Source organism: Silurus meridionalis, chromosome 11, assembly GCF_014805685.1.
Source record: "Silurus meridionalis isolate SWU-2019-XX chromosome 11, ASM1480568v1, whole genome shotgun sequence".
Lineage (NCBI taxonomy): Eukaryota > Metazoa > Chordata > Actinopteri > Siluriformes > Siluridae > Silurus > Silurus meridionalis.
In genome coordinates, this window is record NC_060894.1 from 15,016,511 (window position 1) to 15,042,595 (window position 26,085).

Sequence of the window (26,085 nt, forward strand, 5' to 3'; positions counted from 1 at the left end):
CCCCATTTGTTTTCTGTTCTCGCCACAAGAGGATTTTGGGTCAGCTCTAAATACTTCCACCTTGTTTCCACTGTGAATAAATAGTTCCCTTTTTGGGCCTGTCTCTCACTGTTTCATTGCCTTTCCTGACGCCTGTTGACTCTTCGTAAAATCGTGTCGGCTGTGTTGGCAGCCCTAATCCCCTGCCTTTTCAGTCACAGAGTAGGTATTGCTTTTGAGGTTATTTGCTGTATCTTTGCTCATACCTTTCACTTTAATTCTCCCTGCGATAGACTCAAGTCGATTCAAAAGATATAAACTGTTTTTATTTTGCCGGATTATGTAATATTCTATTCTAAAACTATTGATGCTTTTTTTTTTTTTTTCTTGACAGTTTTTCTAATCACTGTTTTTGGTTCAGGGATTTTGCTCAGCTTTTGTTAAATGCTTCTTTCTGTGTTTTTAGAGTTGTAATTTTGGTTCCTGATGGACTCATTTTGCTTTGCTTTCATTGAACATCGTGTTACTGTCTTTTGGAATTCTTTTGGACACTGTCATGGACCGTGGACCCCAGTCTGTCTTTCAGGTATGTAAAGCCTTCTGTAATGCCAATTGCATGTCTGTCAGTCTGTCTTCAGTCTTTCATTCTTAGTTGGGTCCTGCTCCCTTGCAGATCATCATTGTAGGCTTGCACACAAATGTCATCCATTGCAGATTGTATGGCATGCTACTTAAAACATTTTAATCTAAACCATCTTTAAGAATCTCTTACCCTGCTACCTAGACCTGTTCATTATCGAGAAGATCATCTGTAAATATGCTCAAGCAACCCAGATCCACGAGAGTCCACCCATTCTTTCACATTGCACAATTAAAGCCAATCCAAGTTAGCAATTGTTTGTTAATTTGAATCTCTCTGTTCTTAGGATTCACTGTCAGCCTCACTCAGGCTGCTCCCCTGTTGGTTCTTTTACTGAGAGCTTGACTCTCACACCAGTGATCCTATTTTGAGTTTCAGTCTTAGCACTTTCAAAATCTGCATATTTTACTTTCCTTTACTAAGTATGGAGAACGATATATTTTTTGTTTCATCTTTTGGGTGAAAAGATTTACCTTTATGTGAACATCTGGAAATGCACCCTCAATGCTAAAATATGTGTAAAACCAACATTTTATTCGATTCAGATAGCTTTTTCAAGGAAGCCCTTGCATATTCCAGAGAGGTGATGCTAAACTGTGGAAGAGTCAAGACTTTTTACCAACTGAAAACATTTGGCACATTATGGAACAAAAAATATGCCAAAAAAGTGCCAGGACTGTTGATAATCTCGAATTTTGTATCAGACATGAATGAGAACATTTCTTTCAAAATTTCAGGAATTGGTCTGCTCAGTTATCAGATGTATAAAGGACATTGTTAAAAGAAGAGGGGGATGCTACACAGTGGTAAAAATGGCTGTGTTCCAAACTTTTTGAGATATGATTCAGCCATCAATTAAATAAATATTTTTTCCATAAACTTTCAGTGTTTTCCATGGTCTATTGTTAAAATATATGTTTATGAAATTAAAAAAATCATTGCATTCTATTTTTATTTACATTTTACACAGTGTGTGTGTGTGTGTGTGTGTGTGTGTGTGTGTGTGTGTGTGTGTGTGTGTGTGTGTGTGTGTGGCAATTGTTTAAAACCTGTGTGCCAACAAATAACAGGGATCAACAAGGAACCAAATCTAACATGAAACATATAGTAAAACATTTTTAACATTGCAAAATTTAAACATTACTTTCACATTTTCAAATAAACATTAATATCATTGCATGGAACAGTCATCTGCATGGAGCAGTCTTCTGATCTGGAACTTGAAATACTTTATTTAAGTAATTTTCCCGAACTGGAGTCACAAATGTTGGAATAATGTCACACATCTAAAAGTAAAAGTAAAAGTGGGCAGTGGTAGTCCAGTTTGGGCAGTGGTAGTCCAGTGGTTAAGGCTCTGGGTTACTGATCACAAGGTCAGCGGTTCAAGCCCCAGCACAGCCAAGCTACCACTGTTGAGCCCTTGAGCAAGGCACTTAACCCTATCAGCTCCAGGGGCGCCGTACCATGGCTGACCCTGCGCTCTGACCACAGCTTCCAGATGAGTTGGCATATGCGAAAAAACTAGAAATTTCCCCACTGTGGGATGAATAAAGGTTAAATTAATTATTATTATTATTAAAAAAAATAGACATAAAACAAGAGACATTAACCCTTTTACAAAGAAATTACACAAGTAAAGTTAAGTTTATTAAAAAAAATGCAGTAATTTAGTGATTGTCCCAGAAAACCCAGCCATTAGGGATGCACAATCCAGTGCAATCTTAGTGCCGGTCTTAAGCCAGGATAAATGGGGAGGGTTGCGTTAGGAAGAGCATCCAGCGTAAAACATATGAAAAATCGAATATGCGGGTCACGATTAAGAATTTCATACCGGATCGGTCGGGGCCCGGGTTACCAACGACCGCCACAGGTATCGTTAGCCAACAGGGTACCGGTGGAAATTGGGCTACTGTTGGCCGAAGGAGCCAAAGGAGATAAAGGAGAGGAGGAAGACGTCTACAGAGGTGACAGGGAACAGAAACGTGTAGGAGAGAAAAGGTTAGGGTTGGTACTTTAAATGTTGGTACTATGACTGGTAAAGGGAGAGAGGTAGCTGATATGATGGAGAGGAGAAAGGTAGATATGTTGTGTGTTCAGGAGACCAAGTGGAAAGGGAGTAATGCCAGAAGCATTGAAGATGGGTTTTAACTGTTCTATCATGGTGTGGATGGAAAGAGAAATGGTGTAGGGGTGATTCTGAAGGAAGAATACAGTAAGAGTCTAGTGGAGGTGAACAGAGTTTCTGATAGGGTGATGAACGTGAAGCTGGAAGTTAAAGGTGTGATGATAAATATGAGTGCTTATGCTCCACAAGTGAGTTGTGAGATGGAGAAGAAGGAAAAGTGCGTGTCTGGAGCTATAGTGGGCATGTTGGTGAAGGGAACAGAGGGGATGAGGAGTTAATGGGTAGGTGTGGATTTAAGGAGATGAATGTGGAAAGGCAGATGGTTGTAGATTTAGCAAAAAAGGATGGAAATAACAGGTGTAAATACATATTTAAAAAATGAGGAGCAAAGGGTGATGTATAAGAGCAGAGGAAGGTGCACAACAGAGGACTGTATTATATGCAGGAGATGCAACCTGAAAGAGATTAGAGTAAGGAGACTGTGAGGTGTTGGCAGGAGATAGTAAAGTCTTTTATCAGTAGATTTTTCTTAGGTAAAGGAGCACATCTGGAGGGATCATGGATATAGAGTGTTTGGTGAACTGGGATATTTGTATGATATTGTCCCCTCACTCTTACACATTTACTCAGGTTTGTTGATAGTGGTGTGGTGGGTGCCGCTGCAGAAAAGGCATATGAGGAGCTGTATGTGAATTTGGACAATAAGGAAGAAGAAAAGTATTTGTACCGATTGGCCAGGCAGAGGGACGGAGCTGGAAAGGATGTGCTGCAAGTTAAAGCAATAAAGGATGGAGATAGAAATGTGCTGACAAGAAAGGGTTGTGTGTTGAGAAAGTTGAGTATTTTGAGCAGCTGATGAATGAGGAAAATGAGAGAGAGAGAGAGAGAGAGAGAGAGAGAGAGAGAGAGAGAGAGAGAGAGAGAGAGAGAGAGAGAAGGTTGGATGATGTACAGATGGTGAAACAGGAAGTGCATAAGATTAGAAGCAGGAAGTGAGAGGAGCTGTTAAGAGAATGAAGAATGGAAAGTCAGTTGGTCCAGATATCATACAAGTAGAAGCATGGAGGTGTTTAGGAACGATGGCAGTGGAGTTTTAAACAAGATTCTGAAAGTTTAGCGGATGCCTGAGGTATGGAGAAGGAGTGTGCTGGTACAGATTTTTGAGAATAAGGGAGCTTTGCATACCTGCAGTAACAGTATGGTTTAATGCCAAGGAAGAGCACTATGTATGCAATATTTGCTTAGAGAATGTTGATAGAGAAGTATTAAGAAGGTTAGAAGGAGTTGCATTGTGTGTGTGTGGATCTAGAGAAGCGTTGACAGGGTGCCAAGAGAGGAGTTGTGGTATTGTATGAAAAAGCCAGGCAGAGAAGTATGTGATTGTGGTGAACAATGTATAAGGACAGTGTAACAGCAGTGATGTTTGCAGTAGGAAAGACAGACTGGTTCAAGGTGGAGGTTGGATTGCATCAAGGATCGGCTCTGAGCCCTTTTCTTTTTGCAGTGGTGATGGACAGGTTGACAGGTAAACCGTTTCTGAAACAGGTGAAAACCTGGCCAGAAGGAGCTACTTCTGCTCTTCAGGACTGTTTTGAGTGCACTGACTGGGACATGTTTAGAGAGGCTGCAACCAACGGCGATTCCATCAACTTGGAGGAGTACACATCATCAGTGACCAGCAAGTGCGTTGATGATGTGACCATCTCCAAGACAATCACTACACGCTCCAACCAAAGGCCGTGGACGACTGCAAATGTGCATGCGCTGTTGAAACAAAGAGACTCTGCCTTCAGAACAAGGGACAAGACGGCCTTAAAAACAGCAAGGGCCAAACTGAGAGGCGAAGCGCGCACACGCGAAGAAAATCCACAGCCACTTCCAGGACAGCGGAGACACTCGGCGCATGTGGCAGGGCATCCAGGCGATCACTAATTACAAGACAACATCACCTGCTTGTGACCGTGACGCCTCCCTCCCAGATGCGTTTAACGACTTCTACACCCGGTTTGAGGTACAGAACAACGTGAAGGCGAGGAAGACCATCCCTCCTCCCACTGACCAGGTGCTCTGTCTAACCACAGCTGAAGTGAGGAAAGCTCTCCCACCCTCCCTGGACCCCATGCAGTTTGCGTATCGTCCAAAACGTTCCACGGCCCTCACCCACCTGGATAACAAGGACTCATATGTACGAATGCTGTTCATTGATTTCAGCTCAGCATTCAACACAATCATTTCTCAGCACCTGATCGAGAAGTTGAACCTTCTGGGCCTTAACACCTCCCTCTGCAACTGGATCCTGGACTTCCTGACTGGGAGACCCCAGTCAGTCCGGATCGGGAACAGCATCTCAAGCACCACCACACTCAGCCCACTGCTGTTCACTCTGCTGACTTACGACTGTGTAGCAATGCACAGCTCGAATCATATCATCAAGTTTCCCGATGACAAGGCTGTGGTGGGTGTGGAGCAAACAACCTGTCTCTGAACGTGGACAAAACGAAAGAGATGGTTGTGGACTTAAGGAGAGCACAGAACGACCAATCTCCACTGATTATTGATGGCTCCTCTGTGGAGATCGTCAAGAGCACCAAATTCCATCTGGCAGACAACCTCACCTGGTCACTTAACACCAGCTCCATCACCAAGAAAGCCCAGCAGCGTCTCTACTTCCTGAGAAGGCTGAGGAAAGCCCACCTCCCTCCCCCCATCCTGACCATGTTCTACAGAGGGACCATTGAGAGCATCCTGAGCAGCTGCATCACTGCCTGGTTTGGAAATTGCACCGTCTCGGATTGTAAGACCCTACAGAGGATAGTGAGGACAGCTGAGAAGATAATCAGAGTCTCTCTCCCCTCTATCATGGACATTTACACCACACGCTGCATCCGCTAAGCACACAGCATTGTGGATGACCACACACACCCGTCACACACACTTTTCACACTCCTACCATCAGGAAAACGGTTCCGAAGCATTCAGGCCACCACAACAAGACTGTGCAACAGTTTCTTTTCCCAAGTCATCAGGCTTCTCAACACACAGAACTAAAACAGAACTCACACACACTCACTCACACACACACACTCACTCAAATGTGTGTTACCGAGCTGTACAACCTGGACTAAACACAATCATCACTCATCTCGATCCACTCCACCACCATTTATTTTTTTATTATTATTTATACTTGCACCTTTGTATTACAGTATAATGTTTACATGCTGTCTTTGTACCTCCTTGCTGCTGCTTTTTTGTACTACATTGTTCTGCTCTGTTCTGTTTGTATTCTCTCCTGGGTATAGTTTTTACATTTCTCCTTGCACAGTACTGTATAATCAAGTATACAGTAGGTTTACTAGTCGGCGCTATACTTGGTTTTTTGTTTTTTGTCTTGTCTTGTGTTGTCTTGTGTTGTCTGTCTGCACTGTCTGTCTGTACTGTTTTTTGTTTGCACTGTTTACACTAGGTTGCACTCGATGGACTTTATGTTTGTGTTGTAGCTCTAAGCTGTTGTTGTTTAGTGTAGCACCAGGGTTCCTGAGGAACGTTGTTTAGTTTTTACTGTGTACTTTGTACCACTGTGTATAGTAAAAATTAAAATAAAAGCCTCTTGACCTTGACCTTCACAGATGAGGTCAGACAGGAGTCTCCATTAACTGTTGTTTGCAGATTGATTTGTGGTGAAAGTAGGGAGCAGGTTAAGAAGAGCATTGAGACATGAAGGTATGCACTGGAGAGAAGGAGAATGCAAGTCAGTAGGAGTAAGACAGAGTACATATGTGAATGAAAGATAGGGCATTTGAGTCGTGCTGATGCGTGGAGAAAATGTGATGTGGATGAGTTTATGTACCTGGGGTCAACAGTACAATGTAATGGAGAGTGTGTTAGAGAAGTGAAGAAAAGAGTGCAGGCAGGGTGGAGTGGATGGAGAAGAGTGGCAGGAGTGATTTGTGATAGAGTTTCTGTGGTCTAACCTGCTATGGGGTATGGTTTAGAGACTGTGGCATTGCAAAAAAGACAGACGGAGGTGGCAGAGTTGAAGATGCTGAGATTTTCATTGGGAGTGACAAGGATGGACTGGATTAGAAACAAGTTTTTTAGAGGCACCATGAAGGTATCACGTTTTGAAGACAAGGTGAGGGAGGCGAGATTGAGATGGTTTGCTCATGTTCAGCAGAGGGACATGGTGTATATAGAAAGAAAAAGGATGAGGATGAAGTCGTCAGGCAGAAGGAAGGCCAAAGAGATTGATGTGATGAGGGAAGACATGTAGGTGGTTAATTTAAAAGAGGCAGATGTAGAGGACAGGGTAGTATGGAGACGGATGATCCGCTGTGGTGACCACTAATGGGAGCAGCCAAAAGAAGAGGTTTCGGTTCCATTGCATTCATGGTATGAAAGAGTAATTTGGAACAATAATAGTTATTTTATAGCATTTCAAATATATCTTATTTAAATAGTTTGCTTCTATTTAAAAAAGTGCTTTAATAATTTCCTCCCCTCCATTTACATTTATTCATTTGAAGGACCTACATCCAACAAATGCCTAAGATAAGCACAAGACTGACCTCTCAAATTAATCTCTTGGAGTGTATCAATGTTGAATAGTCCCATGAGCAAATTCTACATTAACATCTGTTACACTAGTTTTACATAGTAACTAATTCCAAACCTCACCATCATGTATCTCATATATTATTTTGTATTTTAAGGTATCATCAATGATGTTACACAATATTTTAAAGTATACATATCTTACATATGTATAGAAACATTAGATAGTAAGTAAAAAAATAAAGTTTCCCACATGTTTGTACATATACTTTATTAAATATGCCTCAAGCAACCAATAGAACTACAAATATGTTCATATATGCTCACATATACAGATGGTCCCGGAGTTATGATGGTTCAACTTACAATTTTTCTATCTTACGATGACGATAGTGATATGACAAAATGTAAAAAATATTTTAAATTTTGCGCAACAGTCACAGGCAGCAGTGTACGATACATTGGATGCGCAGCTAGGATGAGCGTATCTCTCGCCCTGTGAGATGCACCACTCTCGCTAGCGGTAGACGGAGTAAATTTGTCAGTGTGTGTTTTTTTTTTCATTTTAAACGGTTTCAAACAGCAATTTTAGTGATAAAAGCATGTCTTCCAAGTGCCCAAGTATGTCTCCTGCTGCTAGTGAAAAAAAGAAGAGAAAAGCCATTAGTTTAGAACAGAAAATGAAAATTATATATCAGCATGAAGCAGGAAAGACCGTCACAGTCATTATATCGACTTACGATATTTTTGGCTTATGATTGGGTCATCGTAACGTATCTCCATCGTAATTATAGACTTCCTGTATTAAGTAATTGTATATATTTATGTAATACATTTTTTTAAGTAATATATTTCCATATGGGTAATGAGGAAATTAGCAACCTTTCACCTATCAAGTAAGAAATGGCATGTTTCATGTCCTGACCTTGACAGTAATGACCTTAAGCACATGCACAGACACCACCTTCAAACTGAAAATGATCGTTGGAAGTTATTTACATCAATTGTGCAAACAATTTAACTTATTATTATAATTATTGTGCTTTGAAAAAACTTTGATATACAAACTCTTAGTGAGATGTTTTGTAGGTTAAATCTGATAATCTGATGCAGGCAACTACAGGAAACCAGTGGAGAGAGTGTAGCAATAGGTGATCATGGAGATTGGTGTTCATCTGGCAGAGAACCTCACTTGTTCACTCAACACCAGCTCTATCACCAAGAAAGCCCAGCAGCATCTCTACTTCCTGAGAAGGCTAAGGAAAGCCAATCTCCTTCCCCTATCCTGACCACATTCTACAGAGGAACCATTGAGAGCATCTTGAGCAGCTGCATCACTGCCTGGTTTGGAAACTGCACCGTCTCGGATCGCAAGACCCTACAGAATATCATCAGAGTCTCTCTTCCCTCTATTATTGACATTTACACCACACGCTGCATCCGCAACAGCATTGTGGACAACCCCACACACCCCTCACTCTTCCTGCCATAAGGGAAGAGGTTCCGAAGCATTCGGACCGTCATATCCAGACTGTGCAACAGTTTCTTCCCTCAAGCAATCAGGCTTCTCAACACAAAACTGAACTAAAACTCACGCACACACACGCCTAACTGTGTGACTCAACTGTACAACCCGGACTCAACATACAATCATACTCACTACACACATCCATACCCATATGAAATCACTTCATTACTACAAACTGTTTACATGCTGTTTTTGCACATATTTTTTGACTGCTGCAATGCTTTTTTGCACAAACCATTTTGTTTAATTACATATTCACTCCCATACTCTTTTACACACTTCACTGTGTAATATACAGCTGGTTTACTGGTGGTGCTATTTTGTGTTTTGTGTATTTGTCCTAAACTGTCTTGTATCGTCTTGCACTCTCTGTCTTGCACTGTTTGCATCAGGTTGCACACGATGCACTTTGTGGCAAGGACACTTACTAGTCCTTAGCTCTGTGTTTCCTGTTATGTAGCTTTATGTTGTCTATGTAGCACCAGGGTCCTGGAGGAACGTTGTTTCATTTCACGGTGTACTGCATTAGCTATATATGGTTGAAATGACAATAAAGGCTTCTTTACTTGACTTGACCAGGGTGGTGTTGGAGGAAGTTTGAAAACAAAACATAGTGATATTCAAAACATTACCAGCTGGAATATAATCACTATGAATATAAAATATAACTAAATAATGCATTAAAACTAACAGTAAGAAGCATAATTTCTCATGCTGCAGACTGCTTTCCTGCTGTCTTGTGGTTTCATTTCCTCTGACTCATTGTCTGACAAAAAAAAAAAAGCACCACTTGCTTCAGCACTAACAAAATGTTTTAAAAAAAATGTCTATCAGGGTGGCCAAATGGTGCTGGCCAAATGGGTGCAATTCAAAATTTGTAAGTTTTACAAAGGGATAGCCCTTCTTTTTCTTTTTCTAACACCTACCCCTAACTCTTTTTCATCATTAAGCTCATCACATAATAATGCCTTTGCTAATTCAGAGTTGATGCTGATTATTGATGATTGTGGCATTAAATTAAAAGTTTTTAGCTTTAAACTTTAGCCAAAAACAAAAAGTTTCACAGATTCGTGGACATACCTGAAAGCGATGCACGTGATTCCTCTTGGGCTTTAATTATTTTTCACTTCTCATCGCCAAACTGCTGTTGTCTCTTCCCAGGCATAGTTATCCATTAATTATGATAATTTGCAACCAGACGCAAACACGGGTGTGGTGGGGGTGCGGATGCAAAAGATATTTTTAAGATTTTTTTTTTTTTTTTTTTAGCAAGAGTGATAGAGCTTTTTTAGAAAGTAGTTGAAAAAACAAGTTAAGTAAAGACAAACCAATTGTTAAATTTTTTCACATCTATTTTATTTATATAGTAAAATAGGCATAATATACTCATACATTTCTGAAATTCAGCAGATGCTCTTATCAAGAGTGACAGTTACTCTTATCTTATTTTATAGAACTAGGAAGTTGAGGGTTAAAAGCTTTGCCCAAGTGCCCAACAGTGGAAATTGTGTGTTGCTGGGAATTCAACTAAGCACAAAACCTAACCACTAAGTTACTACTTCCCAATTTGTTGTATTTGATGCAAAACCATATATATATATATATATATATATATATATATATATATATATATATATATATATATATATATATATATATATACACATATCTTACTTTGAAATTGTATTTCTGTCTTAAAGATTCAAATTATTTATTAAAGATTTCATAATCAATACTCAAATACATCATTCATTGCATTACACACATACATGTAAAAAATCTGGAGCAGTCTTTGTGAGAAAGGATGTGTGCAGATGCAGATCAACCTGTTTATTCAGTGGTAAAGCGAACAGCCACTTCCTGTGCACCACGTTATTACGTTCTTTCTCTAAAACGAACTCTTGTTTTACAGACATGACTTCTGCCATAACTAACCGCGCTACAAGCCTTTTGATATTTTTAAGCATCGTTCAAGGTAAGCTTGAATTGATTTATTCACAAGCCTTCAGTACAAATATATCTCGGTTTTATTATTTACAAATATGTGGATTATTTAATTGATTAAACGATTGTTAAGTTTTTATAAATTTCTATCTTACCTATATCTTCTAAAGAGAAAATAAATGATAATATTAACCATTTAAACCAGTTGTTTGAAAGACAGTTACAAAACATTTACTGTTGTATAATATATATGAAAAATTCAAACAAAAATGCCTGAAAAAAAAAAAAAAAAAAATTTGTCCATCTCTAATTATTGTTCTGCAAACTAATCAACAGGAACTCAAAGTGTCCTCATAGAACACAAAACAGAGGTGAATGCATCAGTTGGACAGAACATAAGCCTGCCATGTATCCTGTCCAAAGAGCAGACAAAAATCATCCAGTTACAATGGCATAAAATGGGAGAACAAGAAGAGCAGAAATTAGTGGTGTTTAATCCTGCTTATTCTCCTATTTATTATGGGAATGTTGAACTAGAGGTTGTAAATAAAACAAGCAGCACAGAGCTGCGAGGCACCATCTTGCATTTGCACAATGTTACAGTGAAGGATAGTGGAGACTACGTTTGTGATATCGCTACATTTCCTGATGGCAGCATCAAAAGCTTCACAAAGGTTCGAGTAACAGGTAAATTTGTAATGGATTGAATTATAGGTGGAAGATTATGTAAGATGACCAGTAGCACCATTTTTTTGTTTTTAATATCACAGTATCTACTTTCACAGTATCTACATTTTATCATCAAAGTAATTGTCTTTAAATTGTAGTTAGTTTGTTTTTAGTTTTTGTTTCAAGATTTAAGCCACATACTTTATAATGTACAATATGTAATAAAATAATCTAGATATCCAGAAATATCTTGAAATTGAAGATATCTTTAAAAGGATATCCTAGATTTCAAATTTTGACTAACAAATATAATTTTATTTCTTGATATTTATTACTTATTTCGAACTTAAAGTTGTCTTTTTCAATCATACGATAATTTCTACTACAATTAGAGGTTTAAAATTATTTAGGTTAAAATTTTACCTAAAGTATCTAGTGATGGAATAAGACAATTTGAGTGAAGTGAAATATATCTAGAATTAAGTTTAATAATAAACAATCAAAACAAATTTTGACTGTTTTACTTGCTAAAATTTCCTTTTTTTTAATTGCTATGTTTATTTTTATACAAAATATTTTAGCATATTTTAGTCTTAATCACACAAATACACTGCTTTTTGGCCTGTTTTGTTCTAAATTGGAAAATTATTCATTTGCAGATACATGGATTCAGTTTTATTTAAATTGAATGTTTGTGTCTTAGTGGCAACTGTTTCAATGGAAGTCATGCCCCCTGACAGGACTGTAGTAGAAGGAGACACAGTGAACATTACATGTGTCTGTGATCCTGCACCTGACAAGTACATGTTATTATCCCCCCTGGTGAGTCAAAGAACGAACACAGTAGTGAAAAGTTTCCCACTGTGTACACCATGAAAACCTACTAATTTACAACACTTTGCGCTGCCCTGCCAACATGTAGATTTGTTCTTATTCCAACAGAGTCATCCAATAATGGAAAGTCAGGATGGAATATTTACCATTCAGAGCATTCAACGTTCCAACAGTGACCTGATCTGTCAGCCTTTCTGGGTCTCATCACATCAACACTTACAAAGTCTCAAAGCAACTGTGCACCTTACTGTTGACTGTGAGTCTTTATCTCTATTTATTACAGTGATATACTGACATATTCACTTTGCATTCATTGTGAATAAAGATGCATAAAAGTGAACACAAATCTTAAAGCGTTCTTTTAAAAAGTCTCAAAAATATTATTTTTGCTCTGTCAAACAGTTCTTGACAACATAGACTGTAATTCCAACAGCCAGATACAAGTGGAGACTGGGACAAATCTGACGATTGCCTGTGAAGCAAAGTCTTCCAAGTCCTTGGATTTTATCTGGATGAAGGTAACTCAGACTAAATATAAAACTGACAAACCTGTAATAAAATGCAGATTCATAGTTATGAATTACTATCCCAGATTCTAAGTTTATATATATATATATATATATATATATATATATATATATATATATATATATATATATATAAAATTAGTGGTGGGCCTACAGGGCCAGCAAAGCCTTCTCTGCTGGCCTAAACAGTATCAGAAGCACTGACCTACATTTAAAACCTAAATTGTAATCAATTGTTTCATGAAATTGTATTCATTTATTCCCAACAGTTTATTCTCTTCATTTCGTAGCATTTCTCTTGGCTGCACTGCTTTCAGTACGTGTATGTGGATGTTCGATTTTTTGCCCAATCAGATTTTAGCCTCTATGTGCTGCCATGTCAGTCTAATCTGCCCAGGGCCTTCAAAGTCTGTAGTGCTGGACTTTTTAACTTAGTCTCTATTAGAAATATAATAGAGTTTAATAATATAATAATAAATATAATAATAGTTTCTTTAACCAATCAGATTTCAAATTCGCCTCACAGATTTACATTATAATGCACAAAATTAGCTCATTTCAAATTTGTTGCCTTATACAGGTCTCAAAAAAGTTGGCACGGGGGAATGTTTACCATGGTGTAGCATCTCCTCTTCTTTTCAAAACAGTTTGAAGATGTCATCAAAGGGCTAAAAAACCCAGAGATTTTCAAAATATTCAGCTGGAAAAAAATCATGAAAAATCACGCAAATATTTATTCAAGGAGAAATATTCATGCCCTGGAAACTACTGCTTTAAAATTACAAGAAAATGTTAAACTGGCAAGTCAGACTGTACTGAAAGCCAAACTCTGCCAAATTGTGCTAAAATTGAAATGAAAGGAAATGAAGTGAACTCTGTCCAATTTGACATCCAGTGCAAGAAAGGCAATATCTTTATTATGCGGTGTAATCTGTGTATGCCCAGAGACTGACCTAACAGCTTATAAAATCCTCACCATTAAGCATGCACAAATATGCAGAGGTCCATTATTTAAAACCTGTACCATTGCAATGGTTCTTATAAAGAATCTTTCATAGTTTAGTGGGAGGCTTTTCTCAAAATTACTGAAAAAGATATTGGTGCATGACATTGCTAATGTTGGTTGGCTATAGCACCCTGTTGGAAACTATTTATGAATGATGCTAATGCTAATGCTGGCCCATTAAATGTACCACTTGTTTGAATATAAATAGGGATATGACTTACATTCACACAGCTTAAGCCCACCCCAATTTGCATAAATGTCTAACTGCACAATTTCAAAATGCGAGCACAGAAGGTGGAAACAAGTGTAGATAAAGAAAAAGAAAAAAACGCATAAGTGTAAAAAAAAAAAATTATATGTGCATAAAATAATATTTGAGTGTATTTCTGATAATTTTAATATATTTTTTAGTTTTGTGAGATGTAATCATTATTTTTATTCATGCTTAAGTTTCCATCTTTGACCACAACAGTTTCGATAGAAAATAACCACACAGCAACAAGCGAGACTTCTTTTAGGAAGATAAAATACGATTTGGCACATGTCTGTCATCAGGCTCAGCAGTGTAAATCTCTGCCCCTTCTTAATTCCTTTAGATCTGTAAGATTTGCAGTATGATGGTGTTTTGTTGGTAAAAAAAACAAAAACAAAAACAAGAATGATCTAAAGAAGCCACAATTTATGCCATTTTCAGTGGATGGATTGTTTAAAACTGTTTTATGGGATGCTCTGCACTACAATGGCAGATTAAACCTACCATAATTTTCGGACTATTAAGCGCACCCTTATATTCATATAATGAATTTGACAAATATTTTTATTTTGAACATAAATAAGCCGCACCGGTCTATAAGCCTGAAACTAATGAACTTTACACAGGTTTTAATGAAAGACAGTGTCTGTTACACGGTGTAACGGTTGAAATATGTTGTGGCTCCTTTAAGAGCAGAGCAGCATTTCGGAATAGCCTGCCGCCGCATGTGTGCAAGGGCGAGGAATATGTCCTTATAATTTTCTGATGCTCTTTTCTAAGTTTCTTTGACTAAACCGTAAAGCTGTTGCCAAGTAAAACAAAAAAGCATGAGTTTTGGAAACCTGTCTGTGCTTATATGATTTCTGTTGCAACTGGAGTTAGCGAGCTATCCCATGACCCAGACTTAACGTGTTACGGCTTGTATCTAAACAGTAGCCTACCAAGAAAGTCATTGTTCACTCCTTCCTTCCACAACTATTTCTCTCTTTTGGTATCGTCGTGCGTTTAAAAATCATCACCGGTAAAAGTTTTTTTCTCCCGATGCCGTGCAGCTCAGAACACAGGTGAAGTGCCTTTTTTCTTTCCGTTCGGAAATTTCATTGGTCTAATGATATGTCGCTCAGTTTTTTGGCTTGAAGTTTGTGAAACCGGGAAAAACCTAGGAAAAATCCATAAATTAGCCTCTTCGTTGTTTAAGCCGCGGGGTTCAAAACGTGGGAAAAAAGTAGCGGCTTATAGTCCGAAAAATACGGTAAATGTTTTTATGATGTAAAGCAGGGGTGTCAAACTCAAATTCACAGTGGCCCAAAATTAAAAACTGGGCCAAACTCAATATTTAATGAAAAATGTACTGCAATTGTGCATGTTTTCCGTCTCTTCGGATATGTAATGTTGAACCTTTTCATATGGAAACAAACTTTAGTTTTAGTTTTGCATAAACATTGAATCTGAAATAACCAAAGTTTAATATTATAAACACATGAGAAATTAAATTTGAAATAAAACACATCGGTGGCATTCGTTTCTTATTATGTCTCTCTCTCTCTCTCTCTCTCTCTCTCTCTCTCTCTCTCTCTATCTATCTATCTATAGCAACAACACAACCAAAAATAATAATAATTTCCTTCAATTAAAAAAAAAAAAAGCAATCTTTCAACCATTATCAGTCCATGCCTTGGAGTAGAAAAAGTGCATAAAGACAACATTCATTCAAGCTCAGTTTGCTACACTCTGATTTACTCTGATTGGTTAAAGTCAGATTCCTGCATCTCTTCTTAGATGCAAGTGCATCATGTCTGGGTTTAGGCTCTGAGCTGAGGAGATCCTCAGGATTGAGTGTAGATGTTCATCAGTGAGACTCCTGAGTGGTGATTTGTTCATCTTCATTAAAGAGAACAGTTTCTCACACAGATATGTGCTGGTTAACATAGAGAGCGTTTGAGCAGCTTGGGCACGGAATTGTGCAGTGTGTCGGGGAGAAAACATGGAAACTGTGCAGCACACAGTTGTCATACTTTGACTTGAGCGTGTCTCTACACTGGAGTTCATTTGGCTTCATTTGGAGGTTGGTTGGTGCGCTTTCCACATCAACCACAAATAGATTACTGAGTTTTTCAGCGGTCTCGACTGACGTGCCAAAGCACTAACAAAGCATTCTGGGATTAGTAGTATTAGCGGTATATGCGCTATATACTGGCGGGCAGCTCTAATACACATTTGATATGATCTCACGGGCCAAATATAATTACAGGGCCTGAGTTTGACACCCCTGATGTAAAGTGAAGTGTCTCTTTAATTTTAATTTCTATCCCCGTGTCCCTTTTGCTCTGCCGGGAGGGACCCTCTGCAGCCCCTCACTGATTAAAAAAAAAAAGGAACTTTTATTTAAATTTAATGAATAAATTTAACTTTTTTTTTTTTTTACTGTTACTGTACTTAAGTAAAATCCCATCAAAGCAACAGTACTATTTCCACCTCTGTTGAGAAGTTGTCCTCTGACTCAATTATATCTTCATGAGTCATTTTATTATTATTACTATTAGTTCTTCAATGTTCTCATTCTGAAATTATGAATATCTCTACTTTTATTATTCTTATTTGGTAAGACTTATACACAATAAAATGGTGTCTCTTTTACCCTTAAAATCCTAAAATCTAATTAAGAAATCTAATTGGGGAATGTTTTTGCAAAAACTACTAAAGCTAAACTTAGTTTCATTTGTTTCTGTACCTCAATCTCTTACTTGCACGCTTGCCTTTGAAAATATACCTTTCTATCCATCATACCTGCTACCTGCTTAAAAATATAATACCTCTATTCATATATGCCTGTTATATTGTCTTTTTCTACAGGGCAACATGATAGTGTCCACCAATGCCACTCTAAACTTGTGCTCAGTGAGTCCTGTTCAGTCTGGAAATTACACTCTGATTGTTCATGCTGAAAATCATAGTCGTCTACACAGACAGAAGGATTTTACAGTTACTGTTATAAACAGCATTCCCACAGGTGAGTGTGTCAAAATAACTGCATAAATCTGTAATGAGGAACAGCACTCAAATAAAGCTATAAGAATAAAGAGTTGTTGTTTGCTGAATTAGCTCACATCTTGCAACAGCGAGGTGGTCTGTTGTCTGTTTCTTTTTAAAAAGAATGTGTTGCAGATATGGAACATATAAGTTAAAATACCTTAAAATACTTGTGCTTAACTTTCATGTTAGCAAGCCAAAATAATTAAAAATAATATATACAGTGAGGAAAATAAGTATTTGAACACCCTGCTATTTTGCAAGTTCTCCCACTTAGAAATCATGGAGGGGTCTGAAATTGTCATCGTAGGTGCATGTCCACTGTGAGAGACATAATGTAAAAAAACTATTCCAGAAAACACAATGTATGTTTTTTTTTAACTATTTATTTGTATGATACAGCTGCAAATAAGTATTTGAACACCTGAGAAAGTCAATGTTAATATTTGGTACAGTAGCCTTAGTTTGCAGTTACAGAGGTCAAACGTTTCCTGTAGTTTTTCACCAGGTTTGCACACACTGCAGGAGGGATTTTGGCCCACTCCTCCACACAGATCTTCTCTAGATCAGTCAGGTTTCTGGCCTGTCGCTGAGAAACATGGAGTTTGAGCTCCCTCCAAAGATTCTCTATTGGGTTTAGGTCTGGAGACTGGCTAGGCCACGCCAGAAACATGATATGCTTCTTACAGAGCCACTCCTTGGTTATCCTGGCTGTGTGCTTCGGGTCATTGTCATGATGGAAGACCCAGCCTCGACCCATCTTCAATGCTCTAACTGAGGGAAGGAGGTTGTTCCCCAAAATCTCGCAATACATGGACCCGGTCATCCTCTCCTTAATACAGTGTAGTCGCCCTGTCCCATGTGCAGAAAAACACCCCCAAAGCATGATGCTACCACCCCCATGCTTCACACTAGGGATGGTGTTCTTGGGATGGTACTCATCATTCTTCTTCCTCCAAACACGTTTAGTGGAATTATGACCCAAAAGTTCTATTTTGGTCTCATCTGACCACATGACTTTCTCTCATGACTCCTCTGGATCATCCAAATGGTCATTGGCAAACTTAAGACGTGCCTGGACATGTGCTGGTTTAAGCAGTGGAACCTTCCGTGCATGCATGATTTCAAACTATGACGTCTTAGTGTATTACCAACAGTAACCTTGGAAATGGTGGTCCCAGCTCTTTTCAGGTAATTGACCAGCTCCTTCCGTGTAGTTCTGGGCTGATTTCTCACCTTCCTTGGGATCATTAAAACCCCACGAGGTGAGATCTTGCATGGAGCCCCAGTCCGAGGGAGATTGACAGTCATGTTTAGCTTCTTCCATTTTCTAATGATTGCTCCAACAGTGGACCTTTTTTCACCAAGCTGCTTGGCAATTTACTCGTAGCTCTTTCCAGCCTTGTAGAGGTGTACAATTTTGTCTCTAGTGTCTTTGGACAGCTCTTTGGTCTTGGCCATGTTAGTAGTTGGATTCTTACTGATTGTATGGGGTGGACAGGTGTCTTTATGCAGCTAACGACCTTAAACAGGTGCATCTAATTTAGGATAATAAATGTAGTGGAGGTGGACATTTTAAAGGCAGACTAACAGGTCTTTGAGGGTCAGAATTCTAGCTGATAGACAGGTGTTCAAATACTTATTTGCAGCTGTATCATACAAATAAATAGTTTAAAAATCATATATTATGATTTCTGGATTTTTTTTTTTAGATTATGTCTCTCACAGTGGACATGCACCTACGATGACAATTTCAGACCCCTCCATGATTTCTAAGTGGGAGAACTTGCAAAAAAGCAGGGTGTTCAAATACTTATTTTCCTCACTGTATATATATACATAAAACCTGAATTTCGGAAATGTTGGTACATTTTTTAAAATTTGAATTAAATGAAAACTAAAAGACGAACCTGATTCCAAAAAAGGACACTGCACAAATTGTGAATATAAACAGAATACAATGATGTGGAAGTTTCAAATTTCAATATTTAATTTAGAATACAACATAGATGACATATTAAATGTTTTAACTGAGAAAATTTATCATTTTGAGGGAAAAATAAGTTAATTTTAAATCTTCATCTTAAAAAAGTTGGGACAAGGCCATGTTTACCACTGTGTGGCATCCCCTCTTCTTTTTATAACAGTCTGCAAACGTCTGGGGACTGAGGAGACAAGTTGCTCAAGTTTAGGAATAGGAATGTTGTCCCATTCTTGTCTTATACAGGCTTCTAGTTGCTCAACTGTCTTAGGTCTTCTTTGTCGCATCTTCCTCTTTATGATGCGCCAAATGTTTTATGGGTGAAAGATCTGGACTGCAGGATGGCCATTACAGTACTTGGATCCTTCTTCTACGCAGCCATGATGTTGTAATTGATGCAGTATGTGGTCTGGCATTGTAATGTTGGAAATTGCAAAGTCTTCCTGAAAGAGACGACGTCTGGATGGGAGCATATGTTGTTCTAGAACTTGGATATACCTTTCAGCATTGATGGTGCCTTTCCAGATGTGTAAGCTGTCCATGCCACATGCACTCATGCAACCCCATACCATCAGAGATGCAGGCTTCTTAACTGAGCACTGATAACAACTTGGGTTGTCCTTATCCTCTTTAGTCCGGATGACATGGCGTCCCAGTTTTTCAAAAAGAACTTCAAATTTTGATTCGTCTGACCACAGAACATTTTTCCACTTTGCCACAGTCCCTTTTTAAATTAGCCTTGGCCCAGAGAAAACGCCTGCGCTTTCCAATCATGTTTTTAGATATGGCTTCTTTTTTGACCTGATTGATCTCGACTTCTGAGAGACACTGCCACTCAGAGAGGCTATTTTTATACCTAATCATGTTGCCAATTGACCTAATATGTTGCATATTGTTCCTCCAACTGTTCCTTATATGTACATTTAACTTTTCCGGCCTCTTTTTGCTACCTGTCCTAACTTTTTTGGAATGTGTAGCTCTCATGAAATCCAAAATGAGCCAATATTTGGCATGACATTTCAAAATGTCTCGCTTTCAACATTTGATATGTTATCTATATTCTATTGTAAATAAAATATAAGTTTATGAAATTTGTAAATTATTGCATTCCTTTTATATTCACAATTTGTGAATATCCAAACTTTTTTGCAATCGGGTTTGGAATATTAAATCACTTGAGCCAATATTTTACTCACAATAGAACAAAGAGAACATAAAAAATGTTTAAACTGAGAAATTTTACACTTTTATGCACAAAATGAGCTCATTTCAAATTTGATGCCTACTACAGGTCTTTAAAAGTTGACACGGGTGCATGTTTACCATGGTGTAGCATCTCCTCTTCTTTTCAAAACAGTTTAAAGATGTCTGGGCATTAAGGTAATTTGATTCTGGAGTTTTGCTGTTGGAATTTGCACCCATTCTTGCTTGATATAGGTTTCTAGCTGCTAAAGAGTTCGTGGTCGTCTTTTTGTTTAATGATGCGCCAAATGTTCTCTATAGGTGAAAGATCTGGACTGCAATCAGGACAATTCTGCACCTGCTGAAGCCACGCTGTTGTAAGAGCTGCAGTATGAGGTTTTGTTTTGTCCTGTTGAAATACACAAGGCTTTCCGTGAAATAGACGTCGTCTGGAGGGGAGCATTTGTTACTCTAAACCCTTTATAGACCTTTCAGCATTAATAGTACCTTCCAAAACATGCAAGCTGCCCATACCGTATGCACTTATGCACCCCCATGCCATCAGAGATGCTTGCTTTCGAACCGAACGCTGATTACACAGTGGAAGGTCCCCCTCTTCTTTAGCCAGGAGTACATGCTGTCCATGATTTCCAACAATAATGTCAAATTTGGATTCGTCTGACCATAGAACACTTTTACACTTTGAAACAGTCCATTTTAAATGAGACTTGGCCTACAGGACATGACGGGACTTCTGGACCATGTTCACATATAGCTTTATTTTTGCATGATAGAACTTTAGTTGGCATCTGCAGATGGCATGGCAGAATGTGTTTACCGACAGTGGTTTCTTTTGATAATGTTATGTCCTGTAGATGATGAGGTTTGCAAAGCTTTTGCAATTTAATGTTGAACATTGTTGTTTTTAAAGTATTCCGCAATCTTTTTACGCACTTGTTCACAGATTGGAGAGCTTTTGCCCATCTTTACTTCTGAAAGACTCTGCCTCTCTAATAACATCCCTTTTATAGCTAATCATGTAACAGACATGATGTCAGTTAACTTGATTAGTTGCTAGATATTCTTCCAGCTGAATAGTTTCAAAATCTCTGGCTTTTTCAGCTCTTTGTTGCCCCCGGTGCCAGCTGTTTTGAGACCTGTAGTAGGCATCAAATTTAAAAATGAGCTCATGGTGTGCATTACAATGTCAAATTCTTTGTTTAAACATTTGTTATGGTCTCTATGTTCTATTGTGAATAGAATATTGGCTCATGTGATCTTTTAGTTTTTATTTTATTAAAAAAAAAAAAAAACATCCCAACATTTTGAGAGAGAGAGAGAGAGAGAGAGAGAGAGAGAGAATATTTCTCAGTCATTAGTTTGAAGGGCAAAAAAAATTATATTCTTGTTTAGAGTTAATTATCGATCAGCTGATGACCCCTGTCTAAATGTATGGTTTTTCAACCTTGGAAAAAGCAAGCAAGCAAGAGAAACAAGACAACATTTCAGGCAAACTTACATGTGGATGCTTATAATCAGTGACAGTTTGATTCATGAAACAGATCCACAGTGTGATCACAGTGAAAGCTGATCCTTTCCCTAGTCAAACAATGTTTGGATCAGTATAGCCATGCCACAGATGTTAATGCCTCTTTCCTTTTGCAAAGTTATACCACATTTGCAAAGACTATTTAATTATTTTAAATTAATTTATATAAAATGCATTTAATATCAATTTAATATTATTTTTTATTTGCTCTGAATTCCATTTTTTATATTATCAATTTACAACTCCTGTTTTGTTTAACATATAATCTATGCATGTGTGAATTTAAAGCACATCTGAGCAGCACCATGACAATGGAAACAACACCACAGATAAGCAGCACAACTGTGACCACACCAGAACCTAATGTTACAATGCCAACATCACAACCACACCGTACCAACAGCAGTAGCGGTGCCACATCTACAGAGGAAGTCATGTATAACAGCACCTCAGCGCCCTCTACTGGAACAGTCACCATGGTGCATGAAAACGTCACAACACCACACACAAGAGCCTTCACCACTTTCACACAGACCTCAGGTGAGGTCAGGACAGTTTCTGAATTCTTTGATATATCCAGCTCAGAAGTTACCAAAAAGATTTTCAACTATGTACACCCAGATACCAGTACAATCATCTTAACATCGGCTTCCGCAATCAAAGCCACTGTGAGAATTAACAATGTATTAACAACGAAAGTTACAAAACAAGGTAAAGTAATAAAAGCATTCTTCCTTATTTACAATTATATTTAGATATTTAGTAAATGAAGACAATGTCAGCTGCCTGGAAATCACATTGTATATTGCAATAAACTGATATGAAGCATAATATAAACCAACAATATTATGTCAAGGCATATGCCTTTTAGAATCTACATAAGAGAATGTATGAAGACAGGATATAAAAAGAGAAAGAGATGAGAGGGTTTCTTTTTAATTCATTTCATTATTACTTTGTTACAGATTTAAGTACAACTAAGTCACATGCAGTGTTTATTATTCCTTTTCTTCTCGTGTTGTCTCTGATTGCCTTTCTTTACCGGCAATATTTCATTCAGAAAAGGTTAGTTTTAAGAACATACTGGTTTCATGTCTGTCTTCTTTGTTGTACAAATATTTAAATCTTTAACTGCACTTGGTAATTTGCACAGTGCTAATCTTTAAATCTCTAGCTGTCTATATTGCTGTCTGCTAATCTCTTTATTTCTTTGCTTCTCAGGCTAGATATGCCACCCCCATTCAAGCCCCCTCCTCCACCAGTGAAGTACATATCAGCAAGAAATTATGATACACCAATGACAGACATTTTAGTATGATGACCTTACGATGACCTTTATTTCAGACGTGTACATTCAAATACAATACCAATGCAAAAGAAATTGGGATGCTGTGTAAAATGTAAATAAAAATGGAATTCAGTGATTTGCAAATCTAATAACCCAATATGTTTTGTTCTGTGGATGTGGCAGCAGGACAATGTTTTTTTTTTTTTTAATGACCCAGTGTGCTACATATAGGACTGTCAAAACTAATGCGTATTAAAAAGTTACGCAAAGGTAACGCATTTCTTTTTGACCTTTTTTTATAGAAAATATAAAAATATAAAAGAGGCTTAATTAAAACCTTCAATGCAACACACATTTATTCACGTCCTATCTTTACTCAGATATAAAAAAAAAAAGGTAAACTACACTGAAAAGCAACCGGAACAAAATTCTTACCATATTTAACAATTAAAACAACCACTAAATAAAATTAAAATATAACTATAGAAACATAACATCTCAAATGAAGTTAATATGCAAAGAATAATTTGCAGAGTTTAAAATAAATATAAATAAAGTAAATAAATATAAAATAATTAATAACAAAGGGAGAGATTTTGAGTGAAATACTGGTAAAGTATTAATTTAAAGTAAAACTTGAACAGATAAAAATGTGATTAAGTTGCAATTAATAATTTAATCGATTTTTAATTGATAGTCCTAGTAAATTAATAAATATTATATATAATATATAATATAAATATTATATAAATATTATATATATATTTATTGGTATATACTATATATACCAACCAGGCAAAACTTTATGGTCATCGATCAGGCATAACATTATGACCACCTGCCTAATATTGTTTTGGTCCCCTTTTGCTGCCAAAACAGTCCTGACCCACCAAGCATTAATAGCATTAACTACTTCATTAATTAATTCATTTAATTCAATTCACCACTTTTGATAGTTACTGACCACTGCAGACTGGGAACCCCACAGCAGCTGCAGTTTTGAAGAAGCTCTCACCCAGTCGTCTAGCCATCGCAATTTGGCCCAAATTCAAACTCGCTCAAATCCGTATGCTTTCTGGCCTAAAGGGGAGTTAAACAATTCACCTTGTTATCAGCAGTTATTTTAAAAGTCTGCATTTCTGATTGTATAGGGGTGCATTAGTGCCTATTGAATGAACAGCCAGCATCTGTAAAGGCACTATCAATTTTTAAAGGTATATACAGATTTTAAAGCAACAATTGATTCCATACAGATGACGATTTATCAGGAATATATTACAGCATGGCTTCATAGTAGAAGAGTCTTGGCCTGCCAGTCCGAATCTCACCAATTAAAAACATTTGTCACATCATTAAACAAAAAAAACACAACATAGAAAACCCATGACTAGAATCCTGTATCAGACCTGTCCTAACTTTTATTTCAGACATGCTGTGTCCATCTAATTAAAAATTACCTTATTTGATTTCTTAAAATGGTACATTTCTTTAGGGTAAGTTTATTGGATAATGCATTAATGAAAACAAATCCAAAAGGGCAAGCTAAAAAACAATAATACTATGGTATACAAACAGTCCAATCTAAACTAGACAGAGGCTGAATCGTTTAAATATAAATTTTAGAGCTGTAAATATTGTGCATGAAGTCACACAAAGACTGGGGTACTAGGAATGATTGTAAATATTGTATTTTTCTTATTTTGTATAATAAAGGCCTCAGTATTGAACGCTTTTGTGGTATGTGCTTCCTTTTTACACACACTCAGTTGCGGACCCTGCTGAAGAGTCCAGTAGTAGCAGCTTGGTGGTGGTGTGAACTTGTGACCTTCCAAACCAGAGTCTAATGCTTTAAAAACTGAGCTACCATCTCAGTAGTGCCACTAACTAATATTGGGTTTGTGAATGGACAAGCCTTTTCAAAAGATCTGTGTATTAGAGGTGTGCATTTGGACTGAGATCCTGCAGCTCTGTTAAGGAGGGGAGCAGAATGGCTGCTTCTTCTTTAGTCCATAGCAGATGACAGGGCAGGATTGCCTCTGGAGCCAGTATGTTCCTATGGTGGTGCTTGATTTTAAACTTCACTCAGAATAACAACAAGGGACACGCCAAAAATCTGTTTTGTAATTGAATTAGAAAAACCTTGTTTAGGCAACTCTGTTGGTGGTCCTTGTGGTGGGTCATGGTTGAGTAGATTTTGGAAGTATTCTTTTAGATATTGGCTGGATGAGCTAATGACAGTTCCCTTTTTTTTCTTATTGCTGTTTTTTTTTCCACTGAGCCTCTTGAGAGCCTTGTACAGGTTTTGATACCTGTGACAATGCTTTCCCCGAGGTCAGCTGCTACAATTAAATAGGCTTCTCATTCTGCCTTCATCTTCTGTCAGATTCTGTTCAGATGTCAGAATTGCGCAAAGTAATGCCTTGATTGAGATTCGGTATGACAATGGTTCCTTGCTGAGGATTTCCTAACCACTTTTTACAATTTTGTCATAAAATATTAGCTTCTTTGATCAGTAGCAAGTTCTCCCCAACACCATGGGTCCCATAATGCTAGCACTGGTGCATCTGCTGCCCTGGAAGAGGTAGCATGAGTGAAGATGTTGAAAATATTGATCTAATTTCCATGCAGATTCTTGCTGATTTTAACCCGGGTTCTTGGTTCTGGTCACAATGGTAAAATGAACAATCTCCACTTTTTGGACTTGGGCTTGGCACTATGTCAATGGCTCTATACACAAAACTACACTTTTATTAGGATCTATACACCTGCTCATTCATGCAAAGATGCCTCAGATTCCTGCTTTTGGATGATTGGAGTGGGACCTGATGTGGTCTTCACCTGTTATAACTCATCCACCTCGATTTCTGACATGATTTCCTGTCAGCTTGAACCAATCTGGTCATTCTTGAATATCTTCTTTTTATCTACCTACAGATCTGCAACTTACTGGACATTTGGGGTCAAATTAAGATCTAATTCTGAAGTTTTATTTTAAG

General features: G+C 37.7%; 1 protein-coding gene across 2 annotated transcripts; it reads left to right on the forward strand.

Annotated features, from left to right (window-relative positions):
• Nucleotides 1-134: 134 nt before the first annotated feature.
• Nucleotides 135-24,829, forward strand: si:ch1073-15f19.2 (nectin-2). Of its 2 annotated transcripts, XM_046861998.1 has the most exons (12): nt 135-201; nt 446-565; nt 10,739-10,801; nt 11,107-11,457; nt 12,143-12,261; nt 12,382-12,529; nt 12,676-12,791; nt 16,913-17,069; nt 22,090-22,341; nt 22,423-22,512; nt 22,767-22,866; nt 23,023-24,829. In XM_046861998.1, the coding sequence occupies exons 2-12, from the start codon at nt 466-468 to the stop codon at nt 23,117-23,119; spliced, it is 1,593 nt and encodes a 530-aa protein (XP_046717954.1). In that variant the 5' UTR covers nt 135-201; nt 446-465; the 3' UTR covers nt 23,120-24,829. The 2 variants fall into 2 exon arrangements, with proteins under 2 accessions (XP_046717954.1, XP_046717953.1); XM_046861997.1 differs by having other exon boundaries at nt 22,090-22,512.
• Nucleotides 24,830-26,085: the final 1,256 nt, after the last annotated feature.